Here is a 27,685-nt window from a genome sequence, read left to right as displayed (position 1 = left end):
CGACCTCCCAAGCTTAGGGGAGCCTCCCGCTTCAGCCTCCCGAGTAGCTGGGACTACAGGTGCGTGCCACCACACCGCACTAATTTTTTTCCTTTTTTTTTTCTTTTTGGTAGAGACGGGTTTCTCACTATGTTGCCCAGGCTGGTCTCGAACTCCTGGGCTCAAGCGATCCTCCTGCCGCGGCCTCCCAAAGCGCTGGGATTACAGGTACGGCCACCGCGCCCAGCTGCTTCTCCTTGGTGATCAACACCAACAAGGCGGCGCACGTCCCTATTACTCACGCCTTCGTCAGGCTCCTGGAGAATATTCATCCAGTCTTCCAGAGGCACGACGCTCCGCCTCCTCTTGACAGGTGGCTGGCCCAGGATCAAGATTCCCCTCCAGGCCTCCGCTCCACCTGGGGCGGCCTCAGTTGCGGCCGTAGCCGCGGTGGCCTCCATAACGGCTGCGGTCGCCGCCGCCTAGAGCCCGGTTTTGGAGCCGCGAGGACGCCGACGAGGCTGTTTAACTTCCCGTGAGTCCCCACCCTCGCCGCTCCTTTGGCCTGGAATTTGGCAAGGCTTTGCCCTACGCGGTAAACACGTAAGCCTACTGGAAAACCGGCCTCCGCAATCCCCTGAGCAGCGCCCTAGGTGACGCCAGACTGAGGGAGCCGCAGCCACTGGCTACAGTTGACACGGCCCTAACGGAGACTTCTCGCGATGGGTGGCAGCCCCATAGCAATCTCAGGGACAAGGAGGCTGTGATCAGCAGATCTCGCGAGGTTCAGGGAAGCGCCCCGGGAACTGGGCCGCTGGGCTAGCCCCTCCGTGGGGAGGCAAGATGGCGGCCCAGGCTTTGGCGCTGCTGAGGGAGGTAGCGAGGCTGGAAGCGCCGCTGGAGGAGCTCCGCGCGCTTCACTCAGTGCTGCAGGCAGTGCCGCTCAACGAGCTTCGCGAGCAAGCGGCGGAGCTGCGCCTCGGCCCGCTGTTCTCCCTGCTTAACGAGAACCATAGGTGAGAGGACCCCGGGGGCTTGAGCCGAGTAGAGGGGCACCCCTAAATATGGACACGAGAGTGGTTGAGGGCAAGAACAGCGCTTTTCCCAGTCACAGGGGAGGTGGAAAGTAGCCGAAATTTGCAGAGAAGGAAGGATCCTGGGTTCAGAGGCAGGAGACGGGGTTCAGGTTCAGCCTCTGAGAGTGCCCCAGGGTGTTTTCTCCCGTCGCCTGGCCTCGCTGCCTCTGAGCAGTGAGGCACTGCCTTCTCCTTCAAATAGAAATTAGAGGAAAGCAAAGCTGTCCACTTACAAGGAGCATTCCACATCTCTCTGTACAGATTCTTGATTTGTTTCCCTTTCTAAAAGGATTCTATCCTGGCAATGTGGCAAGAACCATCAGCATTTTAAATTCACATGCCTTTTCATCCAGTCATTCTTGTTAAAAAAATTTAATGCAAGTATACGCGCACAAAATGTGCAGTTACTTTGTTCTTTCGAACCCGAGGCTGGAATCGCCGCAAAAGCAGCGGCAAGAGAGTTCCCACGAGGGAGTGTTTCAAACCTTCCCGAGATGTGGCTGGTTGGGATGACAGAAAAAGAAGCACTGAATGCTAAGGCGATCAGTCCAAAAGCATTTAGGGGGAAACCTGCAGAGGGCTGCAGAAATTGTCAAGACGGACACCGGGAGAAAGGTGTTCCTGGGTATGTCCGCAGCGAAGGGGTCAGGGTATGGAGTTCAGATGAGAGTTTAAAGGAATTTGGCTCAGGGTTGAGGCCAGTTTCTTCCAGTGTTTTGGGCAACAACCTAGGTACCTTTATCAGGCCTGTGAATGTTCAAGGCCCCTGGTTTATGGTCAAGCCTGCTAGGGAAACCTACCGCTGGCTAGGGCAGAGAGCAATCAAGGCACTCTGATTTTCCATCAGGACACATAAAGAGGGCAACTGGAGGAGGACCTTGCAACATTATATGCAAGAATATAACATATGTGTGTGGCACCAGAACACTAGAAACAATCTAAATATCCGTTAACAGACGATTCCAAATTATGCGCTATTACTCTGTAACAATATGCAGTTATTTAGTTATTGAGGTAGATGTATATATATATGTATGTGGATATGGAAAGATCTCTGTGTTTTTGTTTTGTTTTGTTTTGTTTGTTTGTTTGTTTTCAGACGAGTCTCGCTCTGTCGCCCAGGTTGGAGTGCAGTGGCGTGATCTTGGCTCACTGCAACCTCCGCCTCCCTGGTTCACACCATTCTCCTGCCTCAGCCTCCCGAGTACCTGGGACTACAGGCGCCCGCCCCCACGCCCGGCTAATTTTTTGTATTTTTGGTAGAGACGGGGTTTCACCGTGTTAGCCAGGATGGTCTCGATCTACTGACCTCGTGATCTGCCCGCCTCAGCCTCCCAAAGTGCTGGGATTACAGGTGTGAGCCACTGCGCCCGGCCAATCTCTGTGTTGTTGAATGATAAAGAAAATCGCAGGGTATATGAATCTATAATTTTAACCTGTAATTTTTAAAAAGGATTACAATCTTCCCAACCCCCACAGATATGTGTAACTTGTATAACATTGCAAATATCTGCAAAGGTACACCAGAAACTATTAATAGGGAAGTGGGTCTGAAAATAGTAGGACAACTTTTACTTTTGTTTTTTTACACATCCGTAGTGTTTGATTAAAAACACTTTGTAGGCCTGGCGCAGTGGCTCACGCCTGTAATCCCAACACTTTGGGAGGCTGAGGTGGGCGGATCACCAGGTCAAGAGATCGAGACCATCCTGGCCAACATGGTGAAACCCCGTCTCTACTAAAAATACAAAAGTTAGGCCAGGCACGGTGGCTCCCGCTTGTAATCCCAGCACTTTGGGAGGCTGAGGCGGGTGGATCACAAGGTCAAGAGTTTGAGACCAACCTGGCCAACATAGTGAAACCCCGTCTCTACTAAAAATACAAAAATTAGCCGGGCATAGTGGCACGTGCCTGTAGTCCCAGCTACTCTGGAGGCTGAGGCAGGAGAATCTCTTGAACCTGGGAGGCAGAGTTTGCGGTGAGCCGAGATCACTCCACTGCACTCCAGCCTGGGCAACAGAGTGAGATTCTGTCTCAAAAAAAAAAAAGAAAAAAAGAAAAAATTAGCTGGGCTCGGTGGCGCACACCTGTAGTCCCAGCTAGCTAGTTGGGAGGCTGAGGCAGGAGAATCACTTGAACCCGGGAGGCAGAGGTTGCAGTGAGCCAAGATTGCACCACTGCACTCCAGCCTGGCAACAGAGCAAGACTCCATCTCAATAATAATAATAATAATATAATAATAATAATAACACTTTAAGACCGGGAGCAGTGGCTCACACGTGTAATCCTAACACTTTGGGAGGCTGAGGCGGGTGGATCGCTTGAGCTTTGGAGTTTGAGACTAGCCTGAGCAACACGGTGAAACCCCGTCTCTACAAAACAAAACAAAACAAAAAATTAACTGGGCATGCGTGCCTATAGTCCCAGCTACTTTGAGGGCTGAGGGGGAGGATCCCTTGAGCCCAGGAGGCAGAGGTTGCAGTGAGCCAAGATTGCACCACTGCACTCCAGCCTGGGTGACAGAGTGAGGCCTTTTTTTTTTTTTTTTTTTTTGAGACAGAGTCTCACTCTGTTGCCCAGGCTGGAGTGCAGTGGCAGAATGTAAGCTCACTGTAACCTCTGCCTCCCAGGTTGAAGCAATTCTCCTCCCTCAGCCTCCTGAATAGCTGGGACTATAGGCACATGCCACCACCACAACGCCCAGCTAATTTTTTGTGTTTTTAGTACAGATGCAGTTTCACCATGTTGGCCAGGCTGGTGTCGAACTCCTAACCTCAAGTGATCTGCCTTGCCTGCCTCGGCCTCCCAAAGTGCTGGGATTACAGGCATGAGCCACTGTGCCCAGCTAAGACTCTGTCTAAAAAAAAAAAAAAAGATTACAAAAAAATTTTATAATTCTTACCTGGATTCTGGGGGAAAAAAGGGAAAAAAAAACCACTTTCTATTTGATAATTTGATCATTTAAAAGAGTTTTGAAATGTTTGTGATCAAAGACTTTCAAGTGACCTTGCTACTTGAAAATATTATGAACCACTGAATCAATACTGGATGATGTCAGAGTGCTTTCTTGGCTCTGACCTTCTAAGATTCCTTCCTTTTCTGTGAGTGTTCTCCATTCATGATGTCTATCAGTTAACATTATTTGGATCTGCCTATGAAATATCTCTTGACTCCTCTTTAATTCAAGCCCTCATTTTTTCCCTCTTGCTAGGTCTGTAGTGTTAGTCTGACTTCTCATTACCTCTGAAATTCCTTTTCTAGCAAATTCCTTTTCTAGCAAATTCCTTCCCACCCTGTAACTCCAGTGAGCATACATCTCGAGTCAGTTGGTGCTAATCTTTTCCATGGTTTCCCATTGCCTGTAGTGAGTTTTTAGAATGCCATTTGGGCCCTTTACAGTATATTTCCATCCTACTTTTCCAACCTCACCTTTTTCCTCCACTCCACTTCTTTTCGTCTGCTCCAGCTACCATGTGGCACCCTTGTTTTTCCTTAAGCCTGATTTGCACTTTCCTAACTTTACTCATATCAGCCCTTCTAACTGAAATACTTTGCTGTCTGTCCATATTCTATCCATCCTGTTAGGCCCACTAAAGAGCCATCTCCTCCAAAATATTTTTCTCAATTATTCCAGTTGCAAATCACTGCTCCTCAGATCTGCTAAAGGACATTATTGTTATTTCTGTTAATGATAATTGACACTATTACCTATGTTATAGTTCTCTGTGTGTCTGTTTCTAGTTTGTAAATTCTTTGAAGGCAGTGACTGCATTTTGTTCATGTCTGCATCCCTCTTAGGGCCCAGCACATAATGCAGTATACGCCCAATTAAATATGAGACTCACAGACTTTGGAGTGGCCGCCTTGTCCAACCTCTCCTATTAGAGATGAAGAGACTTCCAAAGGTCATACCGCAAGTTGACAGCAGAGATGCAGTAGGAACTGAAGTGAGGGAGAATTTGAGGATTCAGGTCCATGGGGAAGATAGTTTGCTGAATGAAGGAGCAGTGCTTTAGGGAACAATTTTAATGGAAATTTAAAGACAGAGTCATTCAGAACTGGATACATAGTAGATACCAACTGCAATTTGTGGGACTAATTCTCTGGATAGTATCTGGCAGTCTTCAGATACATTGCTGTTATCCTGGCTAAACCACATAGGTTGTTATGTATTGGTTCATAATCTGATCTTGTAGATGTAAGTTAGAATCTTGACAGTTTTTTTTGAGAGAGTTTAAGTCCTAAGATTACTGCTTTAGAACATGAAAATCAAGACTAATTTTAAGCATTAACTCTTTGGCTCGTTGGCAAAGAAGGGTCACATAGGACCTGAAATTTGTGCACTGTGCAGTTTAACATACCACTACTTTCGTTTTAAACAGCTTTCAAAGGTATAATTTATATACAATGAACTGCACTTAATAAAACGTACAAGTTGGCAAGTTTTGACATATGTATATACCCATGAAACCGTCGCCACAATTAAGATAGTGAATGTATCTTTCACTCCCAGAGGCTCCCTCACACCCCTTGCTAATCTCTCCCTGTTTCAACCAGTCAACCACTGATCTGCTTTCTCTCACTGTAGATGAACTTGCCCTTTATTTTGGCCAGACATGGGGGGAAGGGATCATACAAATGGAGTCATACATTATGTATTCTTCTGTTTGGTTTCCTTCACATAGCATAGTTATTTTGAGATTTATCTATGTGGCATGAATAAATAGTTCATTCCTTTTTATTGTTGAGTGGTAGTCCATTGTATGAATGTACTACAGTTTTTTATCCATTCCCCTGTTGGTGAACATTTGAGATTTGAATTGTTTTCTGTTTGGAGATATTACAAATAACAGTGCCGTGAACATTCATGTACAAGTCTTTACATAAAAATATTCTTTCTTTTCTCTTTGAGTAAATAGCTAGGAATGAAATGGCTAGATGGTATGGTAGGTGTATATTTAACTTTTTAAGCAACTGGCAAACTGTTTTCCAGAGTGGTTATAGTATTTTACATTTCTACCAGCAGTGTATGAGAGTAGATCATAGACCTAAATATAAAACCTAAAACTACAAAACTTCTAGAAGAAAACAAGAAAAAAAAAGTATGACTTTGAGTTAAACAGACTTCTTTAGTATGACACCGAAAGCATGACCTATATAGGAACAAATTGAGCTGGGTGTGGTGGCTCATGCCTGGGGTCCCAGCTATTCAGGAGGCTGAGGTGGAGGCTACTGTGACCTGTGATTGCTCCACTACACCAGCCTGGGTGACAGAGAGAGCCTGTCTAAAAAAAAGAACAAAGTGATACAAAGTAGAATTAATCAAAATTAAACATTCGGTTCTTCAGGCTGGGTGGTGGCTCACGCCTGTAACCCCAGCACTTTGGGAGGCTGAGGTGGGTGGATCACGAGGTCAGGAGTTTCAGACCAGCCTGACCAACATGGTGAAACCCTGTCTCTACTAAAAATACAAAAATTGGCCAGGCGCAGTGGCTAACGCCTGTAATCCCAGCACTTTGGGAGGCCAAGGTGGGCAGATCATGAGGTCAGGAGATAGAGACCATCCTGGCTAACACAGTGAAACCCCATCTCTACTAAAAATACCAAAAATTAGCCAGGCATAGCGGCAGGCACCTGTGGTCCCAGCTACTCGGGAGGCTGAGGCAGGAGAATCACTTGAACCCGGGAGGCAGAGGTTGCAGTGTGCTGAGGTCGCACCACTGCACTCCAGCCTGGGCAACAGAGCGAGACTCAGTCTCAAAAAAAAAAAAAAAAAAAAAAAATCGGTTCTTCAAAGGTTAAATACAGTTAAGAGAATGAAAAGAAAAGTCACAAATGGAGAAAAATCTTTGTGAAGAATATATCTGATAAAAGGCTTCTATTCAGAATATGTAAGGAGCTTTCAAAACTAAATAGCAAGAAAAGAAATAACCCAATTAAAACACGGGCAAAGGATTTGAACAAGAAGTACAGATGGGGCCAGGCACGGTGGCTCACACCTGTAATCCCAGCACTTTGGGAGGCCAAGGCAGGTGGATCACCTGAGGTCAGGAGTTCAAGGCCAGCCTGGCCAACCTGGTGAAACCCCATCTCTACTAAAAATACAAAAATTAGCTGGGCTTGGTAGCAGACACCTGTAATCCCAGCTACTCGGGAGGCTGAGGCAGGAGAATCACTTGAACCCAGGAGGTGGAGGTTGCAGTGAGCCGAGAGCACGCCATTGCACTCCAGCCTGGGCGACAGAGCGAGACTCCATCTCAAAAAAAAAAAAAAAAGTACAGATGATAAATATGCACGTAGAAAGATATTCAACATTAATCAGGGAAATACAAATTAAAATTACAGTAAGATTCTACTGCGCACTATTAGATTGGCTAAAATTTTAAAAGGCACAGAAGCAATGCAACCCACGTGTGCAACCAAAGTGTCTATGAAGGGATGAATGGATAAACAAAATGGGGTATATACATATGATGGGATATTGTACATCTTGCCTTAAAAAGAAAGGAAATTCTGACAGATGAACTTTGAAGACGTTGTACTAAATGAAATAAACCAGACACAAAAGGACAAATGTTGTATGCTTTTACTTACATACCTAGAGTAGTCAAATCTAGAGACAGAAAGAGGAATGGTGGTTGCCAGGAGCTTGGGGAGGGGAGAATAGGGAGTGTTCAATGGATGCAGAGTTTCTGGTTGGGAAGATGAAAACGTTCTGGAGATGGACGATGGTGATGGCTGGACAACAAAGTGAATGTACTTATTCCCACAGAACTGAGCGTTTAAGAATGGTTAAAATGGTAAATTTTACCTGTAATCACATTTTTTTTTTAAAGGAAAAGGAAACCATACTTATAAGTATCCTCATTCCTCCTCTTCCCTTTTCCTCCAGCGTCTGTCTGGCAACCAGGAATCTACTTTCTTTTTTTTTTTTTTTTTTTTTTGAGACAGAGTTTCGTTCTTGTCGCCTAGGCTGGAGTGCGATGGCACTATCTCAGCTCACTGCAACTGCCACCTCCTGGGTTCAAGCTATTCTCCTGCCTCAGCCTCCTGAAGTAGGTGGGATTACAGGCGCCCACTACCACATCCAGCTAATTTTTTTTTGTATTTTTAGTTGAGATGGGGTTTCACCATGTTGGCCAGTCTGGTCTTGACCTCCTGACCTCAGGTGACCCACCTGCTGTGGCCTCCCAAAGTGCTGGAATTACAGGCGTGAGTCACCGAGCCTAGCGGAATCTACTTTCTATATGGATTTGTCTATTCTGGACATTTCATATAAATAGAATCATTCTCAAAAGGAAGCCTTTTGTGTCTGGCTTATTTCACTTAGCATAATATTTTAAAGGTTTATTCATGTTGTGATATGTATCATTACTTCATTGCTTTTTATGGCTGAATAATATTCATTATATGCACATAACACGTTTATCCTTTCATCACTTGGTGGACATTTGGATTGTTTCCACTGCTGTGAACATTTGTGTACAAGTTTTGTGAAAATAGCATGTTTTCAATTATCTTGGGTATAAAAACATTATTAATACTACCTTAGGTTCAATTACGCAAAGTGGAATTCCTGAATTAAAAGAGTATGTTCATTTTTAAGGCTTTTCATTTGTATCACGTAGTTACCTACCCAAAAGGTTGTACCAGTTGAATTGTATACTGCTACTAACAATATATTAGCCCATTTATTTGTAGTGTCTATTAAGAGACAAGAAAATTGTTCTGAAAACATCTTCTGTATCTACCACTGGTAGTCATCAGTTTCTCTTACATAGTTCTCCCCTCTTCTCTCTATCCTCACTGCTGCTCCCCTGGTTTACTCCTTCATCGCTTCTCACCATTTACTGCCTTGTAATTGAAAATTCTTCCCCTAACACTGATGCAGAGTGATTTCTATAAGTCAGATCTCGTCATTTTACTTCTTTGTTTAAGATCACTTATGGCCTGCCATTGATTTTCTGGAAAAAGTCTAAATTCCAAGCATGACATAAAATACCTGTTAGAATCTGGCTTCTGTGCATCTTTTCAGTTTCAGTTCTTGTCCTTCACCTCACCCTTTTACCTTCTCACTACCTCTCTCCCATTCTGACCCAAATCGTACCAAACTACTTGTTCCTTGAAAGTATAACACTATGTCTTATTCCTCTCTGCCTTTTCATGTGCTGCTACTCCCTCTACCTAGAACACTTTTCTTCTGGATAACTCCTACTTTTTCTTAAAATTTAGTTTAGATGTTTACCCTTCTGGGAAGCCTTCCCTGTACCCTCTGTTCTTTTTAAAGCTCCTATAGTTTCTAGTCTTAGTCTATAGCGTTTATTTATCTGGATTACAGTTGCCTTTTTTTTCTATATCTTTCATTGGATTGAGCTCCTTAAGACTAGAGAATATATCGGGCCAGGCACGGTGTCTCACACCTGTAATCCCAGCACTTTGGGAGGCTGAGGTGGGAGAATCACAAGGTCAGGAGATCGAGACCATCATGGCTAACACAGTGAAACCCTTGTCTCTGCTAAAAATACAAAAAGTTAGCCGGGTGTGGTGGCATGCACCTGTAGTCCCAGCTACTCGGGAGGCTGAGGCAGGAGAATCGTTTGAACCCAGGAGGCGGAGGTTGCAGTGAGCAGAGATCGTGCCACTGTACTCCAGCCTGGGCAACAGAGCGAGACTCTGTCTCAAAAAAAAAAAAAAGGCCAGGTGCGGTGGCTCAAGCCTGTAATCCCAGCATTTTGGGAGGCCGAGGCAGTTGGATCACCTGAGGTCAGGAGTTCGAGACCAGCCTGGCCAACATGGTGAAACCTCATCTCTAAAAATACAAAAATTATCCCAGCATGGTGGCGGACCCCTGTAATCCCAGCTACTCAGGAGGCTGAGGCAGGAGAATTGCTTGAACCTGGGAGGCAGGGGTTGCAGTGAGCCGAGATCGGGCCATTGCACTCCAGCCTGGGCGACAGAGCAAGACTCCACCTCAAAAAAAAAAAAAAAAAAAAAAGACTTGAGTATATATCTTATTCTTCTCTGTAGCCCCAGCACAGGCAATGCGCATAATAGGTACTTAGCAAATGTTTAATACGTGAGTGAAAGCTGCTGTTTCAAAAAGAAGTCTGTGTGGAGGAGATGCTGACGCAAGCTTCAGCTATTATTAGGTTGTTACTTCCTACCTGGGCAGGATATGAACTAATAAGATTTATGATGTCTCCTTCAGGGAAAAGACTACTTTGTGTGTCTCCATTCTGGAGAGATTGCTCCAAGCTATGGAACCAGTTCACATGGCCCGGAACCTCAGGGTTGACCTGCAAAGGGGACTAATTCACCCGGATGATTCTGTAAAAATCCTCACTCTTTCCCAGGTATGAAATTTTACTAGGAACCGACATTGACCACCTGCTCTGGGCGAGGTTCTGTACTGGGACAGAAAGATGAAGAAAGCACAGTGTCTCTCTCTCTCCTTCCCTCTTCCTTCTCCCCCTCTCCTCTGCTCCCTCTTTCCCCCTGGGAAATGTGTGGTCTATTCCAATGTGCATAGCTAACTATAACCTGGGAGATACAAGCTAAAGAAAGAAGTTCCATTAAGTACCATCTAAATCATTCATTAATCAGATACTGACTGAGTTCCTTTTACATGCCAGGCATGGTGCCATATGCTGTTAGAGTTACCAAGATAAACAAAACCGATTACTTTCCTTCAAGGAGCTCCTAGTGTAAAGAAAAAGATTCCTATGTGTTCAAATAGCTCTCTGCCATTTTAGATTCTGTTACACTGGATGAACCATATGCTATTGTAAAGGTTACTAAACCAACAATTAAGACAGTAACTCTTAATCATCCTGGTAACCAAAGCATCCTGCTATTTGAGTGAAGAGCTGCTGCTAAGGATTATCTTGTTGAAATGTTAGGAGCTAAACAGTTACTCAGTAGATACTGAACTACTGTTTTTCCTTTTCTGTGTTTATTCAGCAAAAAAGGGCGCCGGGCACGGTGGCTCATGCCTGTAATCCCAGCACTTTGGGAAGCCAAGGCGGGCGGATCACCTGAGGTCAGGAGTTCAAGACCAGCCTGGCCAACATGGTGAAACCCTGTCTCTACACAAATACAGAAATTAGCCAGGCATGATGGCAGGTGCCTGTAATCCCAGCTACTCGGGAGGCTGAGGTGGGAGAATCATTTGAATCCAGGAGGCAGAGGTTGTAGTGAGCCGAGATCGCGCCACTGCACTCCAGCCTGGGTGAAAGAGTGAGACTCCATCTCAAAAAAAAAAAGTGGGGGGAAGGGGGGAAGATATCAGTTTATTCACTGGCCATTTATATGCCAGACACTGTAGCAGGTGCTTTGCCTATTCGGTCTCGTTTAATCTTTGTAACTATCCTGGAATTAAATATTGTGTTCCCATTTTACGGATAAGAAATGGGGCTAAAATTTGTGCAAGGTCAGTGTAGCTAAACATAGAGCTGGGTTTGTATTGTTTTCACTCACTGAGCTATCTTACCTCTTTACCCCCTTTCTTTTTTCTTTCCTTTCAAAGATGTGACTATACCATATGTGTGTTTGGCTGAATGAATTTAGGTCATTTTGATTTTTTAATGGCTTGATATATAGCTGTGATCACTAACTCCTAAAATAACTGTGCACTGAGGAAGTGGACCATTGTGTGTTTACCATATGTTGCCCTACTTTAGAAGGGTGTTTCTGATTGTTTTTCTTTCAGATTGGAAGAATTGTTGAAAATTCTGATGCTGTTACTGAGATTCTAAATAATGCTGAATTACTAAAACAAATTGTTTATTGCATTGGTGGAGAGAATCTATCTGTAGCAAAAGCGGTGAGTCTACTACAATTGTTGACTTAAATGTGCAGAGACATCAGTGTCCCAAAAGATAAAGAAAGGCCTTCTGAATTGAGAGATGAAGGTTTAGAATGGATGATTTGTGTAATGGAATTTACAACTTCATATGGATTGTGTAAAATAAATGGTTGTCAAGTAAATACTAGTAAACCCCTTTCATTTTCTAGGATATACATATCTACAGTATCCATCATAATTCTATGGGGGATACCTTGTGTCTTTTCCAATTATAAACAATAGCTAAAACATAGTGAATGCTCATTGGGCAAGGTGCATTCCATGCACTATTTTCACATCACTTTTATGAAGTAGATAATAATCTGCATTTTGGGGACATAAGAGATATTTTCTTTCTTTATAAGGCCATCAAATCCCTGTCAAGAATATCACTAACCCAAGCTGGACTGGAGGCTTTATTTGAAAGCAATCTGCTGGATGATTTGAAAAGTGTAATGAAAACAAATGACATTGTTCGATACAGGGTGTATGAGGTAAGATAAAAAGCACACTTTCTCATGCTTACAAAGCAGAATGCAGTTTGGCTTATGCTGAAAAGCAAGATGGCTCATTAAGTATATAATCTGTGTTTGGCCCTACAGTAGGTGCTGGGAATATAAGGATGCATTCTCAGCCTAGTATGTGAGACAGTCATAAAAAATACTTACAGCCCAGCTCTATGGGAGGCAAGGGCAGGAGGACCCCTTGAGGCCAGGAGTTTCAGACCAGCCTGGGCAACATAGCGAGACCCCATCTCTACAAAGATTTTAAAAATTAGCTATGCATGGTGGTATGTGTATGTCGTCCCAGCTACTCAGGAGGTTGAAGTGGGAGGATCAACTGAGGCCAGAAAGTTGAAGCAGCAGTGAGCCGTGGTTGCACTACTGCACTCCAGCCTGGGCAACAGAGCAAGACCCTTTCTAAATATATATGTGTGTATATATATATATATATATATATATATATATATATATATATATTTACAGTGCAATATAATTACTATGATAGAGAAGGTATTGAAACCAGACTTGAAAAAATTTGTAGTAGTAATAAGAAGAAATGGCCCTTATTTGTACCAGCTTTGTACTAAGCACTATGCTAAAATACTCACATATATCGTTTAATTCTTACAGTAAACTTTGTATGTTATCTTTAACCTCATATTGATGGAGCAGTTGATCCAAGACCACACACTTCATAGGGTGCATATTTGAAATGGAATCCTCTATAGTCTAATTCCCTCTTCAGAACACTTTCTTACTTTGCATGTCATGATACCATACTATGCTGCTTTTCCTTCTGCCTCTCAGTTTCTTCTCAGCCTCCTGGCTCATTATCCTCCATTGAATCTTTAATTGTTGGAGTTCATGAAAACAGAGTTCCAAGCCCTGCTTTCACTGTACTCTACTCATTCCTAGGCAGTTTTACTCATGATTTCACTTCCCATCTGTGATGATGCCTCTCAGACGTAAACTTCCAACTGAGACCTTTCTTCTGAGCTCAAACCTTCATGCTGAACTGCTTACTCACTCTTGGCCCCTTGGGTGTATTCTAGGCCACTCAAACTCGTGCTGAAATCAAATTCCTGATCTTCGTTATCCACCCTATCCACCTAATGAAAAACAAGAGCAACAAACTGGCCCTGTCTCACAGTCTGCTTAGTTGGATATTAGACCTTGGCTCATTCTGAGGCCTGTTTTCCCTGCCGCATATCCATTCGGTCATCATATTGTGTTGATTTTATTTAAACCCCTGCATTTCTCTTCATTAGTACAGCTTCTACCACCCTAGACTAACTTACTGGTGTCACTCACCTGGGCTACTATATTTGCATCCAAACTGGTCTCCACTCATCCATTTTTATCATCCCTAGTCTATCTTCACATGCAGTCAGAATGGTCTTTTAAAAGTCCAAATCTGATTGTGTCATTTCTCTGCTTAAAATCCTTCAGTGTCTTCCTATATCTCTCAGTAAGACCTCAGAACATACTTGCTGAATGAGTAAGTGAATGACTGACTGACTGACAGGATGCCTGAGTGAGTGAATGGTTTTATAATCTGTTTGTTGTGGCTGATTCAGGCTTTTGTACCCTGATTGATGATTGCTTGGGCGGGAAAGCGCTGATACACCCAGATACAATGGAACATTTCTGTGCCAAGGTGGCTGCGCATGGTGGCTCATGCCTATAATCTCAACACTTCAGGAGGCCGGGGCAGGCAGAACCACTTGAGGCCAGGAGTTCAAGACAAGCCTGGCCAACATGGCAAAACCCCATCGCTACTAAAAATACAAAACAATTAGCCAGGTGTGGTGGCGCATGCCTGTAATCCCAGCTACTCGGGAGGCTGAGGCACGAGAATCGCTTGAACCCAAGCGACTGGTGACAGAGTGAGACTGTCTCAAAAATAATAATAATAATAATCTGTGCCAAAGTAATTTCTTATGTGTTCACTGAAGTTTTTCTACTTAAAGAGACAAATAATGGATTTTTTAAAACTCATTTATAAAAAGTACCTAGTCCTACATTTAACTTAAAATGAGATCTATCAGGCGTAGGGCTGTTTTGACCTTTTTCTTTTTTCTGTTTTTTTTTTTTTTATTCCAGCTAATTGTAGAGATTTCTTCCGTGTCACCAGAATCTTTAAACTACTGTACCACAAGTGGATTGGTAACCCAGCTCCTGAGAGAGCTGACTGGTGAGGATGTGTTGGTCAGGTGTGTTGACTGAGTTCTTAAAGTGAAATGTCCTCTTTTAAAGGGCTGGGAAACAACCTTGGGACATCTGTAATTTTCTCTATTAGAGACTTTGCCCAGGTTGCAAACTCATGACTGATGTGTGTCCTGAAGAAGGGACCTTTAGAAAATTGCTCAAGTTACATCATGACAGCATACTGGAACTTGGCAAAGCCCCACATGACAATTCAGCTACTTTCAAGTGACTGTTCCCTGTCCCTAGGCCTGTGTGCTCTTAAAAAGTTGCAACCACATGGTTACTGCCATTTTGAATTACTAATATTTTATCATATGCATTTATTTTGGCATTGTTAAATAGCAACACTATGGCATGATAGAAAAAACATGGGCTAGGCCATGTGCGGTGGCTCACGCCTATAATCCCAGCACTTTGGGAGGCTGAGGCGGGCGAATCACAAGGTCAGGAGCTCAAGACCGGCCTGGCCAACATAGTGAAACCCTGTCCCTACTAAAAATACAAAAATTAGCTGGGCATGGTGGTGTGTGTCTATAGTCCCAGCTACTCAGGAGGCTGAGGCAGGAGAATTGCTTGAGCCTGGGAGGTGGAGGTTGCACCACTGTACGCCAGCCTGGGCAACAGAGTAAGACTCTGTCTCACAAAAAAAAAAAAGAATATGAGCTTTTCAAAATGAGGAAGACTTGGCTTGCATGCCTCTCTACTATTTATTAGCTGTTTGGCCTTGGACAGATAATTATAAGCTTTCTACATCTCAGTTTCCTCATCTCTCAGATAGAACAGTAACTAAAAAAGATACTGTGCCAGGTGCAGTGGCTCACAGCCTGTAATCCCAGCACTTCGGGAGGCTGAGGCGGGTTGATTACCCGAGGTCAGGAATTCAGGACCAGCCTGGCCAATATGGTGAAACCCCGTCTCTACTAAAAAAAATACAAAAAATTAGCTGGGCGTGGTGGTGGGTGCCCGCAATCCCAGCTACTGGGAAGGCTGAGACGAGAATTGCTTAAACCCGGGAGGTGAAGATTGCAGGGAGCCAAGATCGTGCCGTTGCACTCCAGCCTGGGCAACGAGCAAAACTCCGTCTCAAAAAAAATAAAAAGATATTGTAAGAATTAAGCTAATTGACCATAGAAAGCAGTACAATGGCTGACATAGGTTCTCAAAGAGATGTTAATTCCAGTCTCTTCCACCCCCATTCCCTAAATCCCCTTTAATATCTGCCAAATGTTCCTTTGTTGATATTCCAGTTTACTAATACCTCCTCACTGTTGAACAGTTGATTTGCTTCAAGTATTTTGCTGTTATGATAGCATTATAGTTATCTTTGTGTATATAAGTTTTGATTTTTCTTATCTTAAATGATTTTCTGATTGTCCTGTGTTCTTTAAACATGGCTGAATTTATTAAACCCATATGAGTAAATCAGTCACTAGTTACATTGCTTCAGTGCATTTGAGTGTCTCAATCTAATGAGACAATTAATTTTGTTAATTATTTTTTAGCATTGTATCAAATTTTGTGACATAGGAAAAAAACCTGTAAATGGTCAGTCAAAACACTTTAGGATCAACTACCAACTAAATAAATTTTTTAGTTATTTTCTTTGATCGTGGTTGGATATGAGATATACCAAAGAATTATTGTTAATTTCTTAATATGTGGCAGTGGCATTATAATTGTGTGAGGAAACATATGTGTTTTGTAGAGATGCATACTAAAGTATGCAGGGGTAAATGGCAAGGTGACTAGGATTTGCTTTAAAATAGTTCAGCAAAAAGTAGGGAAAAGAGATGAAATAAGTAAAGCAAAATCTTCATAACCATAAAATCAGGTTATGTGTATATGGGGGTTTATTGTATTCTCATTACTTTTGTGTATGATATTTCAAAATAAAACACAAATTTAGAAAATATTTTAGGAAGCAGCTAGGTTATAGTGGAAACAATAGTGGACTTCAAATCAGAACGTCAAAATTTAAATCTAAACTCTGCCTGTAATCACAATGTGATAAGTCACTGCAACTTTCTTTTTTTTTTTTTTTTTTGAGACGGAGTCTGGCTCTGTTGCCCAGGCTGGAGTGCAGTGGCATGATCTCGGCTCACTGCAAGCTCCGCCTCCCGGAATCACGCCATTCGTCACTGCAACTTTCTAGGCCTTAGGGCTTCATGTGAAAAGAGGAGCCAAGATTATTGACCTTTCAAATGTGATGGGAAGAATTAAATAAGATAACCTATATGAGAGCAATTTATAAACTATGCAAATCCTGTGCAAAATCTCCTTGTTTTTGTCCTTCTGACATTTTAGAGCCACCTGTATAGAAATGGTGACATCATTGGCATATACTTATCATGGACGACAGTATCTTGCTCAAGAAGGAGTAATTGACCAAATTTCTAATATAATTGTTGGGGCAGATTCAGACCCTTTCTCTAGCTTCTATCTGCCAGGTAAGAAACACTGATGCCTATGGAAATGATGGTGCATGTTTTATTTCTGAGTTATCTCTGACAGCAGGGGGTTGGGGTTGGGAGTGGACAGGGATTGTTTTCCTTTAGAGCTGATTTCCTTAACGAGCTGATTTTGTTTAGAAGATATCTAGAGCCACCAAATTCAAATTCAACAGCACATTAAAAGGGTCATCCACCCTGATGAAGTGGGATTTATCCTATGGATGCAGGGAGGGTTCAGCATACACAAATCAATAAATAAGATATACTATGTTAACAGAATAAAGACAGAAACCAAGTAATGCGAGAAAAGCATTTGACAAATTTCAGCTTTCTTTTATGATAAAAACTCTTAACAAATTAAGTATAGAAGGAATCTATCTCAACACAATAAAGGCCATGTATGACAAACCCACAGCTAACATACTCGGTGAAAAGTTGAAAGCGTTCCTCTAAGATCAGGAACAAGGCCGGGCACAGTGGCTCATGCCTGTAATCCCAACACTCTGGGATGCCAAGGCAGGCGGATCACGAGGTCAGGAGATCGAGACCATCCTGGCTAACACAGTGAAACCCCGTCTCTACTAAAAATACAAAAAATTAGCCGGGCATGGTGGTGGGTGCCGGTAGTCCCAGCTACTCAGGAGGCTGAGGCAGGAGAATCCCTTGAACCTGGGAGGTGGAGATTGCAGTGAGCCAAGATTGCGCCACTGCACTCCAGCCTGGACGACAGAGTGAGACTCCGTCTCAAAAAAAAAAAAAAAAAAGATCAGGACAAGGATCCCACAATTACCACTTCTATTCAACAAAGTACAAGAAGTTATAGCCAGAGCAATTAGGCAAGATAAATAAATAAAAGGCATCCAAATCCGAAAGAAAGAAGTGAAAATTTCCCTGTTTGCAAATGATGTAATGTTTTATTAATATATAGAATAAAGAGTCCACCAAAAAACTGCTAGAATGAATAAATAAATTCAGTAAAGCTGCAGGATACAAAATCAGTGCATAAAAATCCGTAGCATTTCTATACACTAACGTGAACTCTGAAAAAGTAATCAAAGATACATTCCCATCTACAATAGCATTCAAAAAAATTAAATATTTATGAATAAATTTAAGGAGGTGAAAGATCTGTACACTGAGAACTATAAAAACTGATGAAGGAAATTGAAGAAGACACAAATAAATGGAAAGGTATCCTATGTTCATGGATTAGAAGGATTAATATTAAAATGTTCGTGCTGCCCAAAGCACTATATAGATTCAGTGCATTCCCTCCAAAATTCTTAAATTTAATGACATTTTTCACAAAAGCAGAAAAAATAATTTTTAAATATACATATTTCAGAATACATTGTTCACAATAAAGATATATGATTTTTTAATTTGTCAGTTAAAAGTTAATTTTTTAAAAAAGATACCTATAGCCTCTTACTGAGGTGGAATCTGTTGCTCTTGGAGCTACGTACTGTTGACTTTGGTTTTCTGGAAACATCAGTCCTTTTTAGAACATTAGGATATTTTTCTTTTGAATATCAACAAAAACATAAATAAAAATACTAGTAATGACATTTACAGTATGTTTCACAGATTAATCATGTCTCTCTGAGTGGGAATCTATCTATTGTAGGATCTACTCTTGCCATTCTATTCTGGGTCTTGGTTGATTAGTCTTTCTTGAACTCTTTCAGAAATTGGAGATGTATGCCTGCCTTAGGTAGCCTAGCTTATTTTATTAATGAACATATCCATTTAAAAATTTCTTCCTGGTAATGAGTCTAAACTTGCCTTTCTGTAATTTGTATCCACTGGTCCTTTTTCTTTGTTCTCCCTCTTGCATGTGCCAGTACTTCAATAGCTGGTCCCAGCTCCATTGACGCCCTCTCTCAGGATCACACATCAGGAGACCTTCAGAATCTCCTAATGGTCTCTCTGATCTCCAGGCAACACACTACTCTAACCTTTCTACACTTTCTGGCCTGCAGTTCATTTCTGTTCCTGTGAAGTCATAGGGCCCACAATTCATGCTATCTTCTTCCCCTATTAAAATATATTTTTGGAAATCTCTTTAGGATTCGTGAAGTTTTTTGGAAACCTGGCTGTCATGGATAGTCCTCAGCAGATCTGTGAGCGTTATCCTATCTTTGTGGAAAAAGTCTTTGAAATGATAGAAAGTCAGGACCCCACTATGATTGGTGTAGCTGTAGACACAGTTGGAATCTTGGGATCCAATGTTGAAGGAAAACAGGTTTTACAGAAAACAGGTTGGTATGACTTGGCCCTGTTCAGGGATATCTTAATTTTTGACAGGGGTTCAATATGTAAGTTCATTTGCTGGTGGGTTAACTACATTGTAGGAACTATTTTATGGGTGGCAGTCTTGTTAACCATGACCTTGGACTCATGTCTGAAAATCTAATAATTATTACGGGAAACCTTTTTTTTTTAAATTTTTTTATTTTTTATTTTTATTTTTTTTTTACTTTTCACTGTTGAGGTTTCTACCAATCGATTTCAACCAAACATTGTTTCCTGTTTCCCCTGTATGATGTCTTCTTTGACTAGATTTCATGGTACAAAGACCACGGGCTAGAGTCAGAAAGGTCTGGATTCATGTCCTTGGGTTTTCTATTCCTTTCTTTTTTTTTTTTTTTTAAGAGATTGAGAGTGTCTCTCTGTTACCCAGGCTGGCCTCGAACTCCCGGGCTCAAGCAATCCTCCTGCCTCATCCTCTTGATTGGCTGGGTCTACAGGTCCACACCATTGTATCCAGCCCTGACTTCGCTTTTTGAACTTCATTTACTCACTTCGCTTTTCTAGGCCTCATTTTCTTCATTTATAAAAATGGCATAACAACTACTTCTCAGGGTTGTTGTGAATATTTATGAAATTTTGAGAAAGGAAAATAAAAGTTTGTTAAAAGATTTCATGTTAAGAGATACTTTTGGCATGTTAAGAGATACAGTGCCTCATGCCTGTAATCCAGCACTTTGGGAGGCTAAGGTGGGTGGATTGCCTGAGCTCAGGAGTTCAAGACCAGGCTGGGCAACATGGCAAAATCCTGTCTCTACTCAAGAATACAAAAATTAATCAGGCATGGTACTGCACAACTGTAGTCCTAGCTACTTGAGAGGCTGAGGAAGGAGAATCGCTTGAACCTGGCAGGTGGAGGTTGCAGTGAGCTGAGATCGTGCCACTATACTCTAGCCTGGGTGACAGAGTGAAATTCTATCTCAAAAAAAAAAAAAAAGAGGCCAGGCATGGTGGCTCATGCCTGTAATCCCAGCATTTGGGAGGCCAAAGCAGGTGGATCACTTGAGGTCAGGAGTTCAAGGCCAGCCTGGCCAACACGATGAAACCCTGTCTCTACTAAAAATACAAAAATCAGCCAAGCATGGTGGCGCATGCCTGCAGTCCCAGCTACTTGGGAGGCTGAGGCAGGAGAATAGCATGAACACAGGAGGTAAAGGTTGCAGTGAGCCGAGCTCACACCACCGCACTCCAGGCTGGGCGACAGTGTGAGACTCTGTTAAAAAAAAAAAAAAAAAAAGAAAGAAAGATATTTTTATGGAACATCCATGAGGATCAACAGCACAACAAATTTTACACACAAAATAATATGCAGCCCAATTATTAAAATTCTTGAGACACATATGTTGAAAATTATCTCACCTGTAATCCCAGCACTTTAGGAGGCTAAGGGGGGAGGATCGTTTGAGTCCAGGAATTCAAGACCAGCCTTGTCAACAACAACAACAAAAATTAGCCAGGTGTGGTGGTGCATGCCTATAGTCCCAGCCGCTCGGGAGACTGAGGTGGGAGAATCATTTGAGCCCAGGAGGTGAAGGCTGTAGTGAGCCTTGATCACTCCATTGCACTGCAGCCTAGGTGACAGAGTGAGACCCCATCTCAAAAAAAAATTTAAAAAGAGGCCAGGCGAGGTGGCTCATGCCTGTAATCCCAACACTTTGGGAGGCCAAGGTGGGTGGATTACCTGAGGTCAAGAGTTCGAGACCAGCCTGGCCAACATGGTCTCTACTAAAAATACAAAAATTAGCTGGGTATGGTGGCAGGCACCTGTAATCCCAGCTACTCGGGAGGTTGAGGCAGGAGAATCTCTTGAACCTGGGCAGTGAGTCGAGATCGCGCCACTGCACTCCAGCCTAGGTGACACAGCGAGACTCCATCTCAAAAAAATAAAAATTAGAAAATAGAAAAAGAAAAAAAGAAAATTAATACGCTGTTGTGTATCACAGCTAATACTTTTGTTATATGTCATTTTCTAAGTGCTTTTACCTATGACAATCGTTTTACAATCCTGCAAAGAACATACATTGTCATTTTCATTTTCCAGATAAGGTAGATGAAACTTAGAGGAGTTAAGAAAATTTCTAAGGTCATACAAATTATGGCAGCTGCTACTCAAGTCCAGGTCCTTTGATTCCAGTTTTATAACTTTGCCTTATATATGCTGTGTTGCATGTAATTGTGTGTTCTAGGCCTGTCACTGGTTCTCTGACTACATACTTATTTTTGTATTGGTTTAGGTTGGTAGAGATCATAGTGTATGAGAGCATACTTCAAAAAAAATCTCATTTTTCACTTCATATCCATTAGGATGGCTATTACTTTAAAAAAAAGAAAACATAATAAGTGTTAGGATGTGGAGAAATTGTAACCCTTGTACATTTTACATTTCCTTCATCCAGCAGCTCCACTTTCAGGTATATACCAAAAAAAATTGAAAGCAGAGACTCAAACAAATGTTTGTACACTCATGTTCATAGCAGCGTTATTCACAATAACCAAAAAAAGGTGCAAGCAACCCAATGTTCATTGATAGATGTCAATAAACAAAATGTGGTATATACATACAATTGAATATTACTCAGCCTTTAAAAAGAATGAGATTCTGGCACATGCTACAGCATGGAGGAAGCCTGTGCCACTGATAACATTATGCTAAGTGAAGTAAGCCAGACACATAAGGACAGATATTGTACGATTCCACTTAGATGAGATGCCTAAAAGAGTCCAGTTCACAGGAGGTAGAATAGTGGTTGGCAGGGGATGAGGGTAGAGAAGAAAGGGAATTATTGTTTGATGGATACAGAGTTTCAGTTTGGGTTAATGAAAAAGTTCTAGAGATGGATGGTTATGATGGTTGCACAACAATGTGAATGTACTTAATAGCACTGAAGTATACACTAAAAATGGTTAAAATGGTAAATTTTATGTTGTGTATATTTTACCATAATAAAGAAGAATCTCACTGTTATCCTTCAAAGGAACTCGCTTTGAACGCTTGCTTATGAGAATAGGACATCAATCAAAGAATGCCCCAGTGGAGCTAAAAATTAGATGTTTGGATGCAATTTCATCTCTTCTGTACTTACCAGTAAGTAGATAGGGAAATTAATGAAGGACAGTGGGATATGTTTGGGAGAATAAATCTGTATGAATCAACATGATAAATGTGATGAAGTAAATACAAGAAGATAACCCTCATTATATGACTAGTGACATTTTTAATTTAAAATGGAATCATAGAGTGTTAGAACTGAAGAGACTCTAGAGACTGCTTAATCAACCACATTCAAAGAAAACTGGGAAAGGTCTAGGCTGGATTTGAGAAAGAGTGCTCCAGACTTAGCCAGTTTCACACAACAAATTAATGACAGAGTGCCATCAGCACTCAGGTATCTGACTTCTAAATAAGTGCTTTTCTCCAGATCAGTTAACTTTTGATGAGATTTTCCTTTTCTTTCCTGTAGCCTGAGCAGCAGACTGATGACCTTCTGAGGATGACAGAATCCTGGTTTTCTTCTTTATCTCGGGATCCGCTGGAGCTCTTCCGTGGCATTAGTAGTCAACCCTTCCCTGAGCTACACTGTGCTGCCTTAAAAGTGTTTACAGTAGGTATTCACTTCCATAGGTCCTTCTGGGACCCTGCCAGTTCAACACTTGAGTACTTACAGTGAGCCAGAGCCTGTGCCATCTCTGGGGATGCACAAGTGCATAGTATAGTTTCTACCTTCTGCTACCTTAGAGACTAAGTAAGGAGACAGATGTGTAAACAGATTGTTTCAGTAAAAGATATTAGGTGCTGTTTGAGGTTTGAACAGGATGTATGGGATCACACAGTTAATTCTAGACTTTTTATCTGCCATCCTCTATTAACCTAGCCCTGGTCTTCCTAATCCTTATTTCCCTCGCAGAAAATAAGGCTTCTGGCACCTAATGCTCCAGTGGTACCAAACTGTTTGTTTTGTGTCTCTGGACCTTTGCTGGGGTCTCTGTATCTAACACTCTTCCTTAACTTTGCTTCTTAACCTCTTACTCATTCATCAAGGACTAACTCAGGTATGTCTTCAGCACACTTTGCCCGGATTGACAAGGTTGAGTTAAACAATGTTGGTTCTCATAAGTTGCATTTATTTGTTCAGCAAATATTTGTTGAGTTTCTGTTTTTGCTCAGTGAAGGGCATACAACAGTGAAGAAAATATATAAAGACCTTCTTTTCATGTAGTTTCCTGTCTATTGAAGGAGCCAGGCAGTAAATATAATTGTACAGTTACTTATATAATTACAGCTGTGGTAAGGATTATACCTTTGTGTTCTATTTGTTATATTATTTTGCAAATGTTTATTTATTGACCTGTCTCACCTATTAAGTAGAGTTGGCTGAGAGCAGGAAGCATATCTGATTTATCTTTGTAGCCCCAGCATAGCAAGGTAGTAATCGCTTTGGTAATTTTATCAATAATGGGATCTCGGACAGCTTACATGGCCTAGACTGGGAGGGAATAAGGAAAATGGCAGGGACAAAAGAGGGAAGGCTTCCTGAGGATGCGATGCAGGATCTGGGTCTTGAAGGATACAGGTATTCCTATAATCTTCAGAAACATTTTTTTTTTTTTTTGAGACAGAGTCTTGCTCTGTCGCCCAGGCTGGAGTGCAGTGGCGCGATCTCGGCTCACTGCAAGCACCACCTCCCAGGTTCACGCCATTCTCCTGCCTCAGCCTCGCAAGCAGCTAAACTACAGGCCCACCACCATGCCTGGCTAGTTTCTTTTTTTATTTCCAGTAGAGACAGGGTTTCACTGTGTTAGCCAGGATGGTCTCGATCTCCTGACCTCGTGATCCGCCCACCTCGGCCTCCCAAAGTGCTGGGATTACAGGCGTGAGCCGCTGCGCCTAGCCATTTCTTTAAGACTACTTCACCCTTGTAAATGGTCATTGTGTGAGATGGCCATTTTGGCTCCTGCTTAGTATTTTCATTATTGGTTTATTTTGGTTTTGTTCTTCTACCTTATCCTGTGCTTAGTTTGTTCCATTGTAGAAATAATTTTCTATTTACTGGTTGGGATAACTATTTTTATTTCTGCCTACCTTCATGCTTGGTTGTGAAGCAGGCCAAAGTTTCTCAAATATTAATCTTAGGAATCTTATTAAAATGTAGATTCTAATTCAGTAGTTGTGGGGCAGAGCCTGGGATCCTGAATGTCTAACAAGCTCGCAGGTGATGCTGATGCTACTTGTCTGTGGAACAAGTTTTGAAAGGAAAAAACTAGGCCATAAACTTGATTGTTACTTCTTTTTCATTAAAATGTAATAGGTTTTGAAAAACTTAATGTTAAAATTTGGAAAAGACTTAGAAGTAGAATTTTTTTAAATCACAGAAAGTTATACCTTTTGGTGTATTTCCTTTTAGTTTTTGTATTAGTGTGTGTTTATTTTTGGTGAAATATTTCAAACATAGTTGTATCTTGCTACCTCTGCCCAGTCCTATTCCCCTTCCTCTGTTCTTAGATAAAATCACTATCACAAAGTCAGGGCCCATAAATGATTTCATATTTCTACTACATATTGTGTGTATCCTTAAATAAAATACAGTATTTTAGATATTCATAAACTTTGTAAGTGGTATCATGCTGTTCGTATCATTCCATTAGGTTGGTGCAAAAGTAATTGTGGTTTTTGCTTTTTTTTCTCTTCAATGTTATGTTTTTTTAAAATTTGTCTATGTTAAAAGAGGCAGTTGGAAAGTTGGTATTTCATTGAATAGCCACAATATATCATTGTCCTGTAAATGAAGATTTAGATAGTATCTTACAAATGATACTACAATGAACATTCTTGAAAATATTTGTGCACTATATGAGTATCTTGAGGTTAGTCTTTTCTACCTTAGTTTTTATTTTTCCACTGTTTTAATCATGCATTGTTTATAATTTGAATCTGCTTTTTTTATATAACAGATTTACCTGTGTCATTTCCTATTCTTTATAAACATTATTGTTAGTTGATTTTTTTATTGCTATATACCATAATTTACTTAACCATTCTCCCATTATTAGATATTTATATTGTAACTTTCACACCATTATGAACATTTTTGTATACAAAGATTTTTCATATTTAAGATTATTTTATTAAGTTACATTCTCAGGAAGGAATTTACTTAGACAAAAGGTAACATTTTTAAAGTTAATGTTGCCAGGTTTCTTTGTAAATATTGTGCCATCCCACTAACAAACAACTTCCACTCAGGGGAATTGTATTCTTTCTGCCTTCCATTTCAGGCCATTGCAAACCAACCCTGGGCTCAGAAACTTATGTTTAACAGTCCAGGTTTTGTAGAATATGTGGTGGACCGGTCTGTGGAGCATGACAAAGCTTCAAAGGATGCCAAATATGAACTAGTGAAAGCACTTGCCAATTCCAAGACAATTGCAGAAATCTTTGGGAACCCAAATTATTTGAGGCTCAGAACTTACCTGAGTGAAGGTCCATACTATGTGAAACCTGTTTCCACGACAGCAGTAGAAGGAGCCGAATGATTTCTTCTAGATCTCTTGTAGAGGACCACGTTTTGACCAAAACTCCTAAGGCATTTGACTCCATCTATATTTCACAAAAGAGACTTCCTTTCCCCAAGAATTATCATGGAATGTCTGATGTTACTTTGTCACCAACACTGTTATGTTTCTACATTGAAATGCAAAGTGGAACTAGGAGTTTGGAATGCATTAAGAGCAGGCAAGCTTGGTCATAATAGATCCAGTGTTTTTCAGATTCCTTTCACTGCCTTAATCTTTGCAACAAGATGGAAGTTTTTTTCTTCCCTCAAAATTTTCATGGACATGCAATGTTATCTAAAAGCCTGCTTCAGGGCCGGGCGCGGTGGCTAACACCTATAATCCCAGCACTTTGGGAGGCCAAGATGGGCAAATCACTTGAGTCTAGGAGTTCAAGACCAGCCTGGCCAATAGGGCAAAACCCCGTCTCTACTAAAAATATAAAAATTAGTCAGGCATGGTGGCACACACCTATAATCTCAGCTACTCAGGAAGCTGAGGCACGAGAATTGCTTGAGCCTGGGAGGCAGAGGTTGCAGTGAGCTGAGATCTTGCCACTGCATACCAGCCTGGGCAACACAGCAAGACTCTGTCTCAAAAATAAATAAATAAAATAAAAACCTGCCACCAAATTATTTCTGGATTCTCTTCACTATCTTTTTTTTTTTCTTTTTGGTCCTTTTTCCGTTTCTGATTCCACTTTCAAAGTCTTGGATATATTCTTTGAAAAATGAATAGTATGGAATATTAAAATTATGTTCCTTACACTCAGAATACTTTTTATGAGCTCTCGTTTTTTTGTTACTATTATTCCTTTAAAAAAAGATTTAAAATATCTAAAAAATGTTTATAGTGTTCATGTAATGTTTTTTTGCTGTTTACCAATGAATTTTGCCCTGTTGTGGTTTTGGGGGAGGAAAAGTGATAACATGCTAATCAGAAGGATTCCTAAGCTGTCATTTCATTTATTGGTAGGTCATGATTGTTAAGGGTTTTGCTTTGGATTTTTCATACCTATAAAGTCAATCTTGAGTGGATCAGAGAAAGGAAAACTTACTCCTAATAAACAGACTCAGAACAGAAGGGACATATGCATAAATCAGGATGCCATCTCATTAATTTACAAAGGATAATCTTTCTTTTCGTTGACAACACCTACACTCACCTGTTTTCCAGTGCTCTTCTCTCTAAACAGCAAAGCCAAAGCACTCTGCACACCAAATCACCTGTTCAGAGGTTTATGCATGAGCATATTTCTTTTAGGCCATGGTGAAGTTGATAAACCACCCCTGCTTTGTAACAAAATTATTTTAAAGTGACTGGAATTATCTAGTCCCCAGATTGATATCTCCCCTGGCAACGTGACTCTCTTTTTTGTGTGTGTTTCCATGCTGACCAGTCCCCTACTGTTAATATCACTACTAATTAGGCTATAGCCAGGTCTTTCCTGGCCTGAGAAATAATCTCTTAAAATGACCTTTGTTTTAATCTCATTCATGATGTTGATTTTTTTTTTCAATGTGGTACAATATATACAATAAAATTTGTCGTAACTATTTTAAGTGTACGGTTCAGTATATTAAATACGTTCATAATGTACAACCATCACCACCATCCATCCTCAGAATTATTTTCATCTTATACAATTGAAACTGTATTCATCAAACAATAACTGTCTATTCCCTCTTTTCCCCAGCCTCTGGCAACCACCATTCTCCTTCATGACATTGATTTTATTCACTTAACATCAGAGTTTGCGGGGATGCC

At 41.3% G+C, this 27,685-nt stretch overlaps 1 protein-coding gene across 2 annotated transcripts; it reads left to right on the top strand.

Moving 5' to 3' along the window:
* Window positions 1–350: 350 nt before the first annotated feature.
* On the top strand, window positions 351–27,474 carry PSMD5 (proteasome 26S subunit, non-ATPase 5). 2 transcript variants are annotated; one of them, XM_063649870.1, is made up of 10 exons: window positions 351–514; window positions 10,264–10,408; window positions 11,764–11,877; window positions 12,264–12,392; window positions 14,505–14,614; window positions 16,914–17,056; window positions 19,129–19,320; window positions 22,345–22,454; window positions 22,831–22,971; window positions 25,643–27,474. In XM_063649870.1, exons 2-10 carry the CDS (start codon window positions 10,313–10,315, stop codon window positions 25,898–25,900), a joined length of 1,293 nt encoding a protein of 430 aa, XP_063505940.1. In that variant the 5' UTR covers window positions 351–514; window positions 10,264–10,312; the 3' UTR covers window positions 25,901–27,474. The 2 variants fall into 2 exon arrangements, with proteins under 2 accessions (XP_063505940.1, XP_054356551.1); XM_054500576.2 differs by lacking the exon at window positions 351–514 and adding an exon at window positions 709–995.
* Window positions 27,475–27,685: the final 211 nt, after the last annotated feature.

This window comes from Pongo pygmaeus, chromosome 13 (genome assembly GCF_028885625.2).
Source record: "Pongo pygmaeus isolate AG05252 chromosome 13, NHGRI_mPonPyg2-v2.0_pri, whole genome shotgun sequence".
Classification (NCBI taxonomy): domain Eukaryota; kingdom Metazoa; phylum Chordata; class Mammalia; order Primates; family Hominidae; genus Pongo; species Pongo pygmaeus.
Note: the sequence above shows the minus strand (reverse complement) of the source record. Positions and strands in the feature narration are given on the sequence as shown.